The sequence below is a fragment of the Lepisma saccharinum genome, chromosome 28 (genome assembly GCF_977018435.1).
Source record: "Lepisma saccharinum chromosome 28, izLepSacc3.1, whole genome shotgun sequence".
NCBI lineage: Eukaryota > Metazoa > Arthropoda > Insecta > Zygentoma > Lepismatidae > Lepisma > Lepisma saccharinum.
In genome coordinates this window covers 25,145,391-25,158,168 of record NC_139256.1, presented here as the reverse complement: position 1 = coordinate 25,158,168, position 12,778 = coordinate 25,145,391, and the positions used below count along the sequence as shown (strand labels likewise).

Sequence of the window (12,778 nt, the reverse complement as noted above, 5' to 3'; positions counted from 1 at the left end):
ATGTAAACATTTTCAATGAAGTGCTGCGTAGATGTGTGGCTGCGTGGATGCGTGGATGGGTGTTTCACACATTACTGAAGTAAATGTGAAGTTTTATACTACAGGTGCATTACAAGACGTAAGCGATGTTCTCGACATACATTGATAACATCACTTCTTAACATATAAGACTTAGTGTTAATATGCTACTTAATTTAAAGCAGGTGCATAATTTGGAACAAAAATATATCGAATCATCACTTCTAACTTCTAGTCAGGAAAATTGTACTTAACAAGTTACATTTGCACTGAAGATAAAATCTACGTAATTATTATGAGTTAATAAAATATATTTACCCCAATAAAACGTGGGTGGGGGCGAGTTCCTTGAATGAAAAATCGTATTATGTTATTGCCTTTAGCTTAAGAATTTCTAGCTATGTCTCGATAAACAATAATTGAATCGGTCATGCGGCTGGAGGTTTTTTGTTGGCCAAGGTTGAATTTTCTATCTTTATTTTAAATTGTGTAACAATTTGTTTAAATACTCAAATTGTGAGTTTTATAAACCCACTCACAAACACTATACTATTTATATGCATCTTTACATAATTTAATTTACTACATTTAACCAATCTATGTGCTAGCTTTAAGTCTATTTTCTAAAATAGAACAATTTATTTATTTATTGAGAAATTTGCTGATACAGCACAGGTGGTCATTTTACACTCAAATTGTCAACAATGAAAACATAATAATAATAATAATAATAATAAGCAAAAAGATTAATAAATAATAATTAAAAGTAACAAAATAACACAAAGAGAATAGCAGATTGACAAAAAATAAGCAAAAGATGGCACTATTTGATATTAATTACAAACATTTCTTCTAATAGAAGACCGAAAGGCAAACTCGGAGGAAAATACATGTATATCGATTCTTGATGGGAGGTCGTTGTATTGTGTGGCAAGTCTGTAAAAGAGAGATCTTTTATGAATTTCTAGTCTAGTATTCTTTGTATAAAATAATCGTGTGTTGCGAGTTGTGCGCATAGGTACTCGAAAGTGGAATTCCTCAAGGAGTGTGTTGCAGCGGATTTTTGCCATTCACAATTTTGTATAAATAACTAAAATCATTCTGCGAACGTCGCTGATAAGCAGTTTGTAAGTTTAGAAAAGACAAGAGATGCGGAGATGAAAAATTGCGTAATGAGGGAACCCTGTATTGAACTATAGCTAGAAAGAAGTAAAAGACTGAATCGATTCTAGAAAGTTGAGTGGGACACGCCATGAACCAGACAGGAGAGCAGTATTCTGTTATTGGGGATATGAATGATTTGAAGTATAAGGTAAAGGCCGAGATGTCAGTAATTTCAGTGAAACAAATATGGACAGTTTAACATGGTATTTCATTCAAATAAACATAATTTATTACGCATTCAACAAAAATATCTTGGGGGATTATGATGAACGATTTTAAGGGCTGTCTTGAGTGATGTGCACCCCTGTTTATGGAGGAGGGGCAGCTCAAGTATAGTGTTCAGTAAAGCTGAGGAAAAAAGTTACTTTCGGTATACACCCTGTCGTAATTAAATACTTTGGGCGGACACATGACATGATTTAGGGGAGGATTGCGCCATTGGCCTATGGGGCCCTGCAATGCACCCTTATGCAACTGGCTGCCGTCTACCGCTGTTGTTACACTCACACCTGTACTTAACTTTAATTTATATAATTTTATAAACAATACGTAAAGCCATACAGTACAAGCGATACAGTAAATGCGTTTATATTTCAAAGTAGACGATAACTACAAAATCATTGCAGTCGTATTATAATTGCACTGGTCATGATGAACTTGGAAAATATCGTCATCATCAATTCCTCTGTCTTCAAAGAACTCCTTAATTACTTTCATTTCTTCATTGCTCAACAGAACGTCTGGGCGAATATCAACCTCAATGTAATCTACAAGGATGCCTTCTCCAAAAGCTACACACACGTTAACTATCATATATCTTTCGGTGTCAGCTTTCAAAATTTGGAAAATTATTTCTGGAATAAAGTAAAGCATGTAAAAATAAATAGGTGTCTCTGTTTTACACATGGAAGGTTAAAAGCGCTAATCTCTCTCTCTCTCTCTCTCTCTGATATTCGCAAGCATACAGATTTAGTAGTGCAAAGTATTGAAAAAGTCGGAAAAAGTCGTACGATATATATATATATATATATATATATATATATATATATATATATATATATATATATATATAAGAGTTAACGTGAAACAAGAAGAAATGCAGCCGACCCCCGTGGCAGAGTGATTAGCGCATCGCGCTACGAGCCCGGAGGTCCCGAGTTCGAATCCTGGTCTGGGCATGAATGTTTGTGAGTGTCCATTCATCAATTTCATCATGTCATAACTCATCCACATCTTCGCAAATTAGCCACAAGTAGCACAAAAAGCGAAGTAAAATAAAGCAAATAAATCAGTCAAGAAGAAATGCAATATATGGATAAAAAGGGGTTTGTGAAATTTAAACATTTGAATTTTACGCTATGCATTTTAAATTAGAAAATTAATGGATTGAGAAGCCCTAGAATCGAGTGACATATAGTGGTTCCGATCACAGTTTGAACTGTAGGTCCAGTCCCGATTAGCCTATCTGCGCACAAAAATAACTAGAAACAAAACTCAGCGAGAATGTAGTTTCAAAGCATGATTTATAAAACGTAACAATTTACCAACAAAGTTGAAGTAATACTTTATCTATTTAATCATATATTGTAAATAGATCGTAATTTTTGGAATATCATCATTCATCATTGTGTGAGGTTTTTTTTTTTTTAATATTCACGGTCTTTGGAGACAATTTCATGGAGGATCGTGTGGCCTCCGAGGCTTCTTTCATGGCGAAGATTTATGTCATTGAGTCAATTGGATTGGGGCTGTCTACATGTTGGATTCATAGGCGTACGCACGGGGGAAAAGGGGCAGTTGCCCCTCCTAATATTCGCACTTAGAAATTTAGTGTAGAGAAATCTTATTACCATTATCAATTTTGTTCTCTTTAAAAAATAAAGTATTTTTAAGTCGATCAAAAGTTCCGGCGGGATTATTTCCTATGTAATTGGACTCGCTTCGTTCTCCAGCAAATGACTTGTTTTTAAGACTCACCCATTTTATTCGTTAGCCTAGTTGTGTTTCACCTATGTGGTCGCAGAATAAATTGGTCACACATTGGAAATTAATAGATTATGTGTAGTTGTTTTAAATCTGGTGTACGAAATCATGTTTATGTAAATTAGTGAGAACCACAGAGAAGGAAAATAAAGATGGAAGGAAACGGAGAACGTTTATGCCACGAATGCTGGAATTCTTCTAATAGAGTGATTTTCGGTGGGTCCGGACACACACTATATACTTATCCCCCTGTTTAATACTACTACTACTACTACTAATAATAATAATAAAATCGTCTTTAATAGAGCGCGCGTGTTTCGACCTCGAGGGCCGCAAACCCTTTTCTCGGTGATTAATACAAAGTAAAGTTAAAGTAAAGTACAAATTTAATATATGATTACATGTTTGATGGATGAACATTGAATACAAAAATACAAATTGAATAAACATAAGAAAGAAAAAAGGATTATATGTATAAGCTAATGGACATAGATATCTAATGTTCGTCGCTTTCATCTTTAGTGCATATACATATACAGGGAGGTCACAAAGTGGGCGTACCTCCCTTTGTTCCCATACTACAGTGGTTGTTGTTATAGCGATGTGATCACGTGCCTGATAGTTCACGTGTCCAGGACATCGGTATGGAGACCATCATCATCATAGCCAGTGATGTGCGTCTACGCGTAAACAACGATAGTCTACATTCTACACGTAGACAATTTTATACGCATAGATGACGTAATCTATGTAAACAACATGGCGAAAGGTGATAACTTGGCAAAGGGCGCCGTGGAATTAAAAGAAAATTAAACTGCATATCAGTTGCTGATGTGTAAGGATAACTTGTCATACTCTTTCTTCCAAATTCGAACAATTCCTCACCTAGGAAGATACCTAATATGGGAAATATTCTAGTGTTTTAGGGGGAAAAGACCACTCTTGGCTCACGACTGCCATCTGTTGTCTTTTTTGCATACTATTTATCTTTTTCCATAGTTGATGATAGAAGAGAAGAGAAATTTTGTTGTTAATAGGATTCTTTTCAGTTCGTTAGGAATCAATATAGTTGAAAATGTTACTTTCCTTTCATGAAAGCCTTGAAAATTAACTTTAATGCAATTTAGATTGTCTACGTAGTCTATGTAAACTACAACCCAATGTAATCTACGCGTAGATTACGTGTAGACAACGCATGTAGACGTAAACTTATAGTCTACGGCACATCACTGATCATAGCACAGCTGAATTCTGCGCCGTGTCCTGGCAGATGCTTTGCAGAGATATTCCGGCGTCACGTCCTATCAGCATCAGAGAGTTCATTAACGTGACAAGGACGGTACGGCTTGCACTCAACAATCAACTTTCAAGTGTTTCATCATGGTCCAACGATTGCAAATCCACAACAATTAAACACACTTTCCGACGAAAAACCAGGGGTACGCCCATTTTGTTGCCACCCTCTATAAAGTCAGCTGGAACAATGAATGAAACAGCAATAGCAATAATAATAATAATAATAAATTGAAAAGACAAAAGAAAAAATAAGAAATTTAGAATGCTAATAGCTATAACAAGTTACATGAACAGAGTTGTCAATTATTACAATGGATATATACGTATATGCGTGTTTCAAAATGATTTGAACGATAAGAAATCGTTCCATGAGCTTTAAAACACTATCGACTATTAAAATTGTATTGAAATACATTCGACCACATCCTCGAGTTTTGTGTGGCACGGTCATAGTAGTTCGAAGTTCTTCCGTCAGATTGCAGAGTGACAAGTTGCAAGATGGCTGCCTGTGGTGCAGAAAAAGCATTTTGCATCCTACAATTTCACTTTAGTCAGTGTTGTGAGAGTTCAACGTGAGTTTCGTACCAAATTTCGTCAAGAACCACCACCAAAGAACTCCATTCGCAATTGGTATCAACAATTCAAGACAACAGGATGCATTTGCAAGGGAAAATCGTCTGGTAGGCCTTCCACGTCTGAGGCAGATGTGGAGAAAGTTCGAGCTTGTTTTCAACGCAGCACTCAATAGTCTACAGCGAGAGCTAGTCGAGAACTTCAAATGTCTCGAACAACTGTGTAGCACGTAGAGCGTAAGCGTTTACACATGTATCCCTATCGAGTGTAGTTGTTACAATATTTAACACCTAATGATCACAAGTTCCGCAATGAATGATCACCGGACTTAACCCCCTGCATTTTTTTTGTGGGAACATGTCAAAGACATTGTGTACAAACCACCTCTACTCCCAAGATGTCCGTGAACTGCAAGAGCGCATTACTTCTGCAATGCAAACTGTTGATGAAAACATGCTGAAACCAGTCTGGGAAGAATTGGACTACAGAACCGATGTATGCAGGGTAACAAAGGGTGCTGACATTGAGCATTTGTGGGTTATTGTTTTACAATTTTTACCACTAAAACTTTGACAGTTATTGTACTTATGTGTAAAATTTTAAGTAAATTGCACAATTAATGAAAAAATTATAAGGAGTTGAAATCGTTCAAATCATTTTGAAACACGCGGTATATTTATAACAGAAACGTTGCTCGTGATTATGTGCTTAGCTGCCTTGCTAGTAGATGATTGTTTAGTTTCATTTAGTTTCACTGCTCATGACACTGGGTGGATGTTAGAGAGTACTCTATAATACAATAAAACAGGGGCCCTGAGTTCGAATCCCGGAGTGGCCATGGCTGTTTCTGAGTGTCCTTTCATCAATTTCATAACATCATTATTCATTCCCATCTTCGCAAATTAGCCCAAAAGTGGCACAAAAGCGAAGTAAAATAAAGCAAATCAATCAGTAATACAGTGAGATGGAATGAGGTTTATCTTTCTCCGACTGAAGGCTCATCAAGGCTTTTGACCCCCCGCCCATCCCCTAATCAGAGGGTCTGCGCACGCCTATGAATGGATTATTTTGATGTTAGTTAATATGTTAATGTAAACATTTAATCGCCAGGAAAATATCTTCACTTACCTTGGTTGGTCTGTGTGTTGTAGCATTGCACTGTTTTGCCAATGGTGCACATTGCTGTCGACGGAAAGTTGTACGTGTAGGAAAAAGCCCTTAGCACTGCTACACTTGCATTGTGTACATGAATGTTGAGAGTTGTACAATCAAACAAAGGATATGTCGCATTTAGGATTATCCAATCGCCAACCAGCTGTTGGAATACACAGAATATAGGAGAATGTTACATTTGGTAAAATCTGAGAGGTGAACATAAATATTTGATTTACCAGTATATTTCTTGTCCAGTCTTGCGGCGGGCGGCAAGTGAAGTGTCGAGCGGGGAAGCGACCAACAGCACGAAGAGACACACAGCAGCTTGTGGAACGAGGTGAGCGCAGCACCTCCTCCCGCGACGCCGTAACGTGTCCGGTTGGTCCACGGCGTATTCCCCGCTGCCCACTTCCCTTGCCAGCATGTAAGCCGCCCACCGCAAGACCAGAAAAGAGCTGTAGTAAATGTTAATTGAGTGAGACGAGTAAATGTATATTGCCTTTTGTAATGTGTCCATAGCTCCACCGTTGTTTCTGACATGGAGACATTACAAAAGGCTTGGTGATATGGGCGGCTTTTGCCCCTGTATTTCAACCTGGTTCCCCTACTTTTCACCTCCACGAAAATCGTTATATAATTTCTATATATACATATATATACTTATATATATATATATATATATATATATATATATATATATACAGGGTGTCATTTTAATGGCGCCCACGGACCACAGATTCGTATAGAGGACATCAAAACAAATAACTTTTCCCAGTAACATTTTCCTCGTTGGTGCGTCGATTCGACGCTACAGCCGTTCAAAAAAGACCGTTTTGCCGCCTGGATGCTGGCAACCCAACACAACATTTGATCGTACCTGTGAGGTCATATCCTGCAGCGAAACAGCGCACGGCAGAGTTGCAAGGAACACACAAATTTTGTGAAAAATGACAAACTACCAACCACATTATTAGCTGTAAAACGAAGCGAGAAACGCGTCCAGCAGACCGAACATCATAGCCTACCAGCCAGAAGATTAGCAGTCATCTCAGGGGAAGGGGGAAGTGAACCACCGATAAGATAAATGGTAAAAAACGTATTCAAAATGAAATATCAATGTCGGATTTTGTCTCAGACTACATCTAAAATATCAACAACAATACATTTTATTGGACTTACAGCTTACACGTGGCTGTTTACGCCCAACTACATGTCAAATATTTACAAATCTCGTTGCAAGGTTGATATCTACAGGTTTGTGTCCAGATGCCTTATGCTACTTTTGTGCTGATAATGGAAGTATCCGACGTTCACATTACGGCTAAAACAAGTACAACCACAGTAACAATCTAATGATGAATCAGTAGCGAATATACTGACCTGTTCACATTTGCAAATTATTACATGTGTATCCGGTGCATAGATAAACACATAGTCGTCTTAGAGCTTGTATTACTACTACTTATATCCCTGTATTTTCAACCATTTTTACCACTTGCCTCATAATGCTCTGAATATACATTATATTATCTGTTGCTTACCTTTGGAATTTTGAGTTCCTTCATTTCTATTTTGTCATCTGTTCAGTGTGTCACAGACAACTAGTATCAGAAGGACGAAGTGGATAGACTAAATTGTAGATGCCAACTTGGTAACTAGATTTGCAAATATTTGAAGTGTAAGTTGAGACATGATATGACCACTTTCACTTGAATTCTATTTTCTTTCTACTATTTTTCGTATCGTTTGTTTACTTCCTGTTGGGTTACAGAACGTATTTTCTCGTTTTGTGTTACGGTACATAATGTGGCTGATTGTAGCTATGTCATTTTTCACAGAGTATGTGTGTTCCTGGCAACCCTGGAACGCATCGCTTCACGACGGGATATGGCGTCACAAATGCAATCAAAAGTTGTGTGTGGTTGCCAGCATTCAGGCGGCAAAACAGGCTTTTTTGAACGACTGTAGCGTCGAAACGACGCACCAACGAGAAAAATGTTACTGAAAAAAGTTGTTTGTTTTGATGTCCTCTATACGTTTCCGTGGTCCGTGGGCGCCATTAAAATGACACCCTGTATAATACACACACTCTTATTTATTTAATACTTACAGAACGATATCAAAAATAACGGGAATCTCCTAGCTTATTATTACATGATTTTGCTATATGCTTATCATGTTGTGCATCAGAAATTTCAATTAATAACTCTACACAAATCCAACTATTTTAAAAACAAATATCTACGCTTATAATACAGAGATGATATTTTGGCGTTACTCAATGGAGATGTACTGGTTTGGGGCCGCTTCACCCAGACATCGACCTCTCCTGCTTGGGGCTTTTGAAGACATCAACATCAACCACGTACCGCCTTTCAAGACAAACAAATCTACATAATATATTCAAAAAACTAACTAAGCCGCATTACTTTCATAAGAAAATTAGCACCGACATTGATCGCACTGCCATCTATGTTTCTCATCCGTCTGGGGAACCAGTTTCTTGGGTCGTTTTCCACACTACGTAATTCAAGGTGATGTACCCTGGGTAAGGATATTTTAGAGACACGCATGGTGATTTTTGGGTACGTTGTAAGGAGTTTGATCCAGGTGGAGGCACATAGTGGTTCGGATTCCACTTAAAACTGTAGGTCCATTCCCGATTAGCCTTACTGTGCATAAAGTGGACTTAAAACACAAAATCAATCCAATCCAATCAACCACTCAACTTAAGTTACGGTTTTAACATGGAAGTAAACAAATTTAGCAAATTTCGCACACATTACAAAACGAAAAAATTAATTTCCAAAGGAATACATTGCCATCCTATTATGAAATTTTGCACACAAATAGTCAATTGGTGTCTTTAAAACATATATTAAAAAATGGTGTTTTTTTTATATTTAAAAAAATCTTTTTTCAAGTTTTTTAAAAAATTACAAAATTCAAATACCACAGTCATGTTGCATTTCAAATTAAAGCTCATTAAAAGCAGAAGAGATTGACACCAATTTGAGCTCTCTAGGTCAAACAGTTTTTGATCTACAGCTGTTCATAGATTTCAAAATGCCGTCAAATTTTGGGATTTTTGCTTCTTTGAAAGTCGATAACTCAAAAACTAAGAGCCGAAAAAAATCTGAAATTTGGCAGTTTTCGTCAACTTTACTGGTACTACCACTGCACCAAAAATTATCAATTTCTGAGATGTCAAGGTTCAGACCGTGGTTGATTTGACATAGAATGACCCGGAGAGCATTTCTTTTCCACAGTTGGGGAAAACTTTAGAAATTTAGAGCCTGCAATACGTGTGCACACAAACCGAGAGCATTCAAGGTTAAATTTCTCCAATGTTTGTTACAGTTTGGCCTGCCTCTGAGGAATGAATTCTCAAAAGTAACTGTTTCTGTAATCACTGTTAATGTTTACAAATAGGTAGAAGTACTACCATTTCACAAAAATTTACTAATGTTGTCATGTTATGATTACAGGGTCCTGGAGTTACAGTCACCGATAAAAAAAAATAGAACAGCTAGAAACTGAAATATTCGCTTCCCTGCAAGAAATAATATCCCATCGGTACGAGTAGAATCTTGGCCAGACTTTGATTTTGTTGAGAAAGAGGTTTCTACACAGGAAGCGGCCGTTGCTTACCTTGAGGGAAGGTGAATGAAGGTCAGGGCAACATGAAAATTTTCAATGGCAACTTCTACCACCGCCGTAGATTTAGGCAACACACAGAGCCTTGCAGAGAAGCCAGTATTTCCAGTGGCAGCTGCTTCCTAGCACGCTACTCAATTTACTAAAATGAAAAGAAAGAAAGGGAAACATTTCATAGATTGAAGAAGTTTAATAAAACACTGAAGCGAAATGAAACTTCTCACGTTAAGAGGCTCAAAAATTTTCAGCGCGCTATGTATTTTCCGCACGCTGTTAAGCTACAACGAATACCGGGCTATTGGCTTCATAGCACGTTTTCGCCACCTCGCGCCGCGCCGAATCTACCCGAATGCCCCTCGGTTCTGCGGAGGAGGTAGGGTCTTTGCTAATCAGCTCGGGAAATCTGTCTGCCAGCGTGCTACACAGATCCACAGTACGGTAATGGTCTATGGGCCAATTGGCCAAAATCAACAATTCGGTATAATTTGGGGGTACTAATTTTCCTTTATGCCACAGTTATATGGGTGTATAAGGTTACCAAAACACTATGCTTGACAACTAAAAGTGGTAGTTAATAGAAATGGCGGCAAATTCAAGATGGCGGATGTTGACATTTGAATAAACGACCATATCTCTGAAACTAATGGTCCGATTTCAAAGATATTTTTTTCAAATGAAAGCTTAAGATGTGTTCTATACTTAATGTTATTTTAGGTTTTTCAATAGATGCAACTGTTAAGTAGTTAATCACGGATTAGTAAAGAAAAATTGTATTTTTTACTATTCATTTTATGTTTATCATTAATTTATTAATAATCTAGGCATCTGAAAAGAAAATGTTGCAAACAAAACTTGTAGCGTATATACTTACCTTTACTTTCACATATTACACTTGTTGGTTTTGACCTCAGAAATTATTTAAAACGAATGAAATATGTAGAGTGTGCAGCGAATTCTTCTAGCAGGATGTGCCCTTAGTCCTATTTAACTACACCTATTGTAACTGGTATTGACTATTGAACAGTATAATTCAGTTATATACATGCAATATCATTTAATAATAATAATAATTGTTATTCTTAGTATTGTTGTAATAATAATTTTATTATTATTAGCATGATCATCATCAGTTGTTGTTGTAGTACTAACTAGCCATAAATTTTGTTTAAATGTTACCGATGTTCATGGAAGAATGTTATTGATTGATTGAAATTTAAATTTTGGATGCGTCAGCACTTAGGCTATTTGCAACCGTCATATTATACGGGATGAAACTCCTTACAACGTACACAAGAATCACCATGAGTGTATGTATCTAAAATATCCTTACCCAGGATATAAACCGAGCTGAGGCTGTATAGGGACTCTCAATACATAACGGGCAAAACAAAGAACAACATGCAACAAATGGCGCTATGACATCAGGGGTCCCGGGTTCGAATCTCGGCCTGGGAAAATGTTTGTGTGATCATTCATCAATTTCATCATATCATACCTCATCCCCATCTTCGCAAATTAGCAAAAAAATGCACAAAAAAGCGGAGTAAAATAAAGCAAATCAATCAATTAACATGCAACCATACAAAGTAAACATCTCCGATGGCGTAATGAAACGTCGTCACCTTGTTATCAAGGCGATACCCTGTGGAGGCACATGTGGTTCGGATTCCACTTTAAACTGTAGGTCCACTTCCTATGTGTGCATAAAGTGGACTTAAAACAACAACTCAAATCAAACAACCGTAGAAAGGATTATGCTGGCCGTTGGTTCAGTCGCCAGAGCCTCGTTGGGCTGCAAGATTGCAGTTCCCGAGGTGAAGTACGTGGAAATGAGGATAACATTTGGTTGTGTTCAAGTAGGTTCCAAGTGAGTGTTTGTGTGTGTGTGTGTGTGAGTCCTTTCCTTACCCCCTTTCCATCAATTCCTTCAGCAAACGTTGTTGATTCTGGACATGCTAATGCTCTTTGAGACATTGTCCTTTCATTGAAACTGCGGGACATGCTCACACTCACTAAATGCAAAACAAATGAAGAAAATAGTTCTGCTTTTACGAACAACATGATCAACTACCAGTCTCTTTCAATATCTTTGGGCTATTCGCTGAATTAACCGTCAAAACAAGCACTTAGCTGCATTCACGGCAACAACAGTAGGCTACATACTGTTTGTTTGTTCTGTTAGTGTTAATAACGACAGGAAATGCTAAATGAGAATGGCTGTAATGTGTTCTCTGATACAAGAGATAGCACCACATTGTGAGATATGGTGATTTCCTCCACCAGAAGCATGAAATTTGTGATTAAAATATTTCAGTTCACGAACGTGAACTCCGAGATTAACCTCAAGTGGCAGAAAAGCGACACAAAACAACGAATTGAAATTATTCTCGAAGTTTTAATTCAGTAATGTTGATGTATAAAGGTAATTGATAGGATAATCTAATAATATCTAAAAGGATAATTCTAGCATTACTAAATCCGACGTTTTATTGCCGTAGCTCAGTATGTTTTCTATCCGTTTCAATGGGTAGGGTCATCCAAATCTATACCAACCATACCGACTTAAAGGTAAAATACGTTTAACAGTTTTAATACATCCAACTGTCAGCAAATGAAAATATCACTTTTCCACGTCATTACCAGGCAGTACGTGCCGCTTCACTATATTCTGTTCATTGATTGATTTGGTTTATTTTACTTCGCATTTCTTCCACTTTTGGCTAATCGCGAAGATGAGGATGAGTGACGATATGTTGGAATTGATGAAGGGACATACAATGAACACCCATGTCCAGGACGGGATTCGAACTCGGGACATTCGGGCGTCGTAGCTCGCTGTGCTAACCACTTCGCCACGGATGGCGGCAACTTCTGTTCATTTTATTAATTTCACTACTGTTCTAATCATTAGAAGAAATCAGTCTTGCTGCAA

At 37.4% G+C, this 12,778-nt stretch overlaps 1 protein-coding gene across 1 annotated transcript; it reads right to left on the bottom strand.

Annotated features, from left to right (window-relative positions):
• Nucleotides 1-637: 637 nt before the first annotated feature.
• Nucleotides 638-12,011, bottom strand: LOC145980652 (uncharacterized). The gene is made up of 3 exons (XM_083113702.1): nucleotides 11,755-12,011; nucleotides 6,163-6,349; nucleotides 638-2,036 (listed from the first exon to the last, which is right to left on the bottom strand). The coding sequence occupies exons 1-3, from the start codon at nucleotides 11,905-11,907 to the stop codon at nucleotides 1,792-1,794; spliced, it is 585 nt and encodes a 194-aa protein (XP_082969828.1). The 5' UTR covers nucleotides 11,908-12,011; the 3' UTR covers nucleotides 638-1,791.
• Between the last annotated feature and the right edge of the window lie 767 nt (nucleotides 12,012-12,778).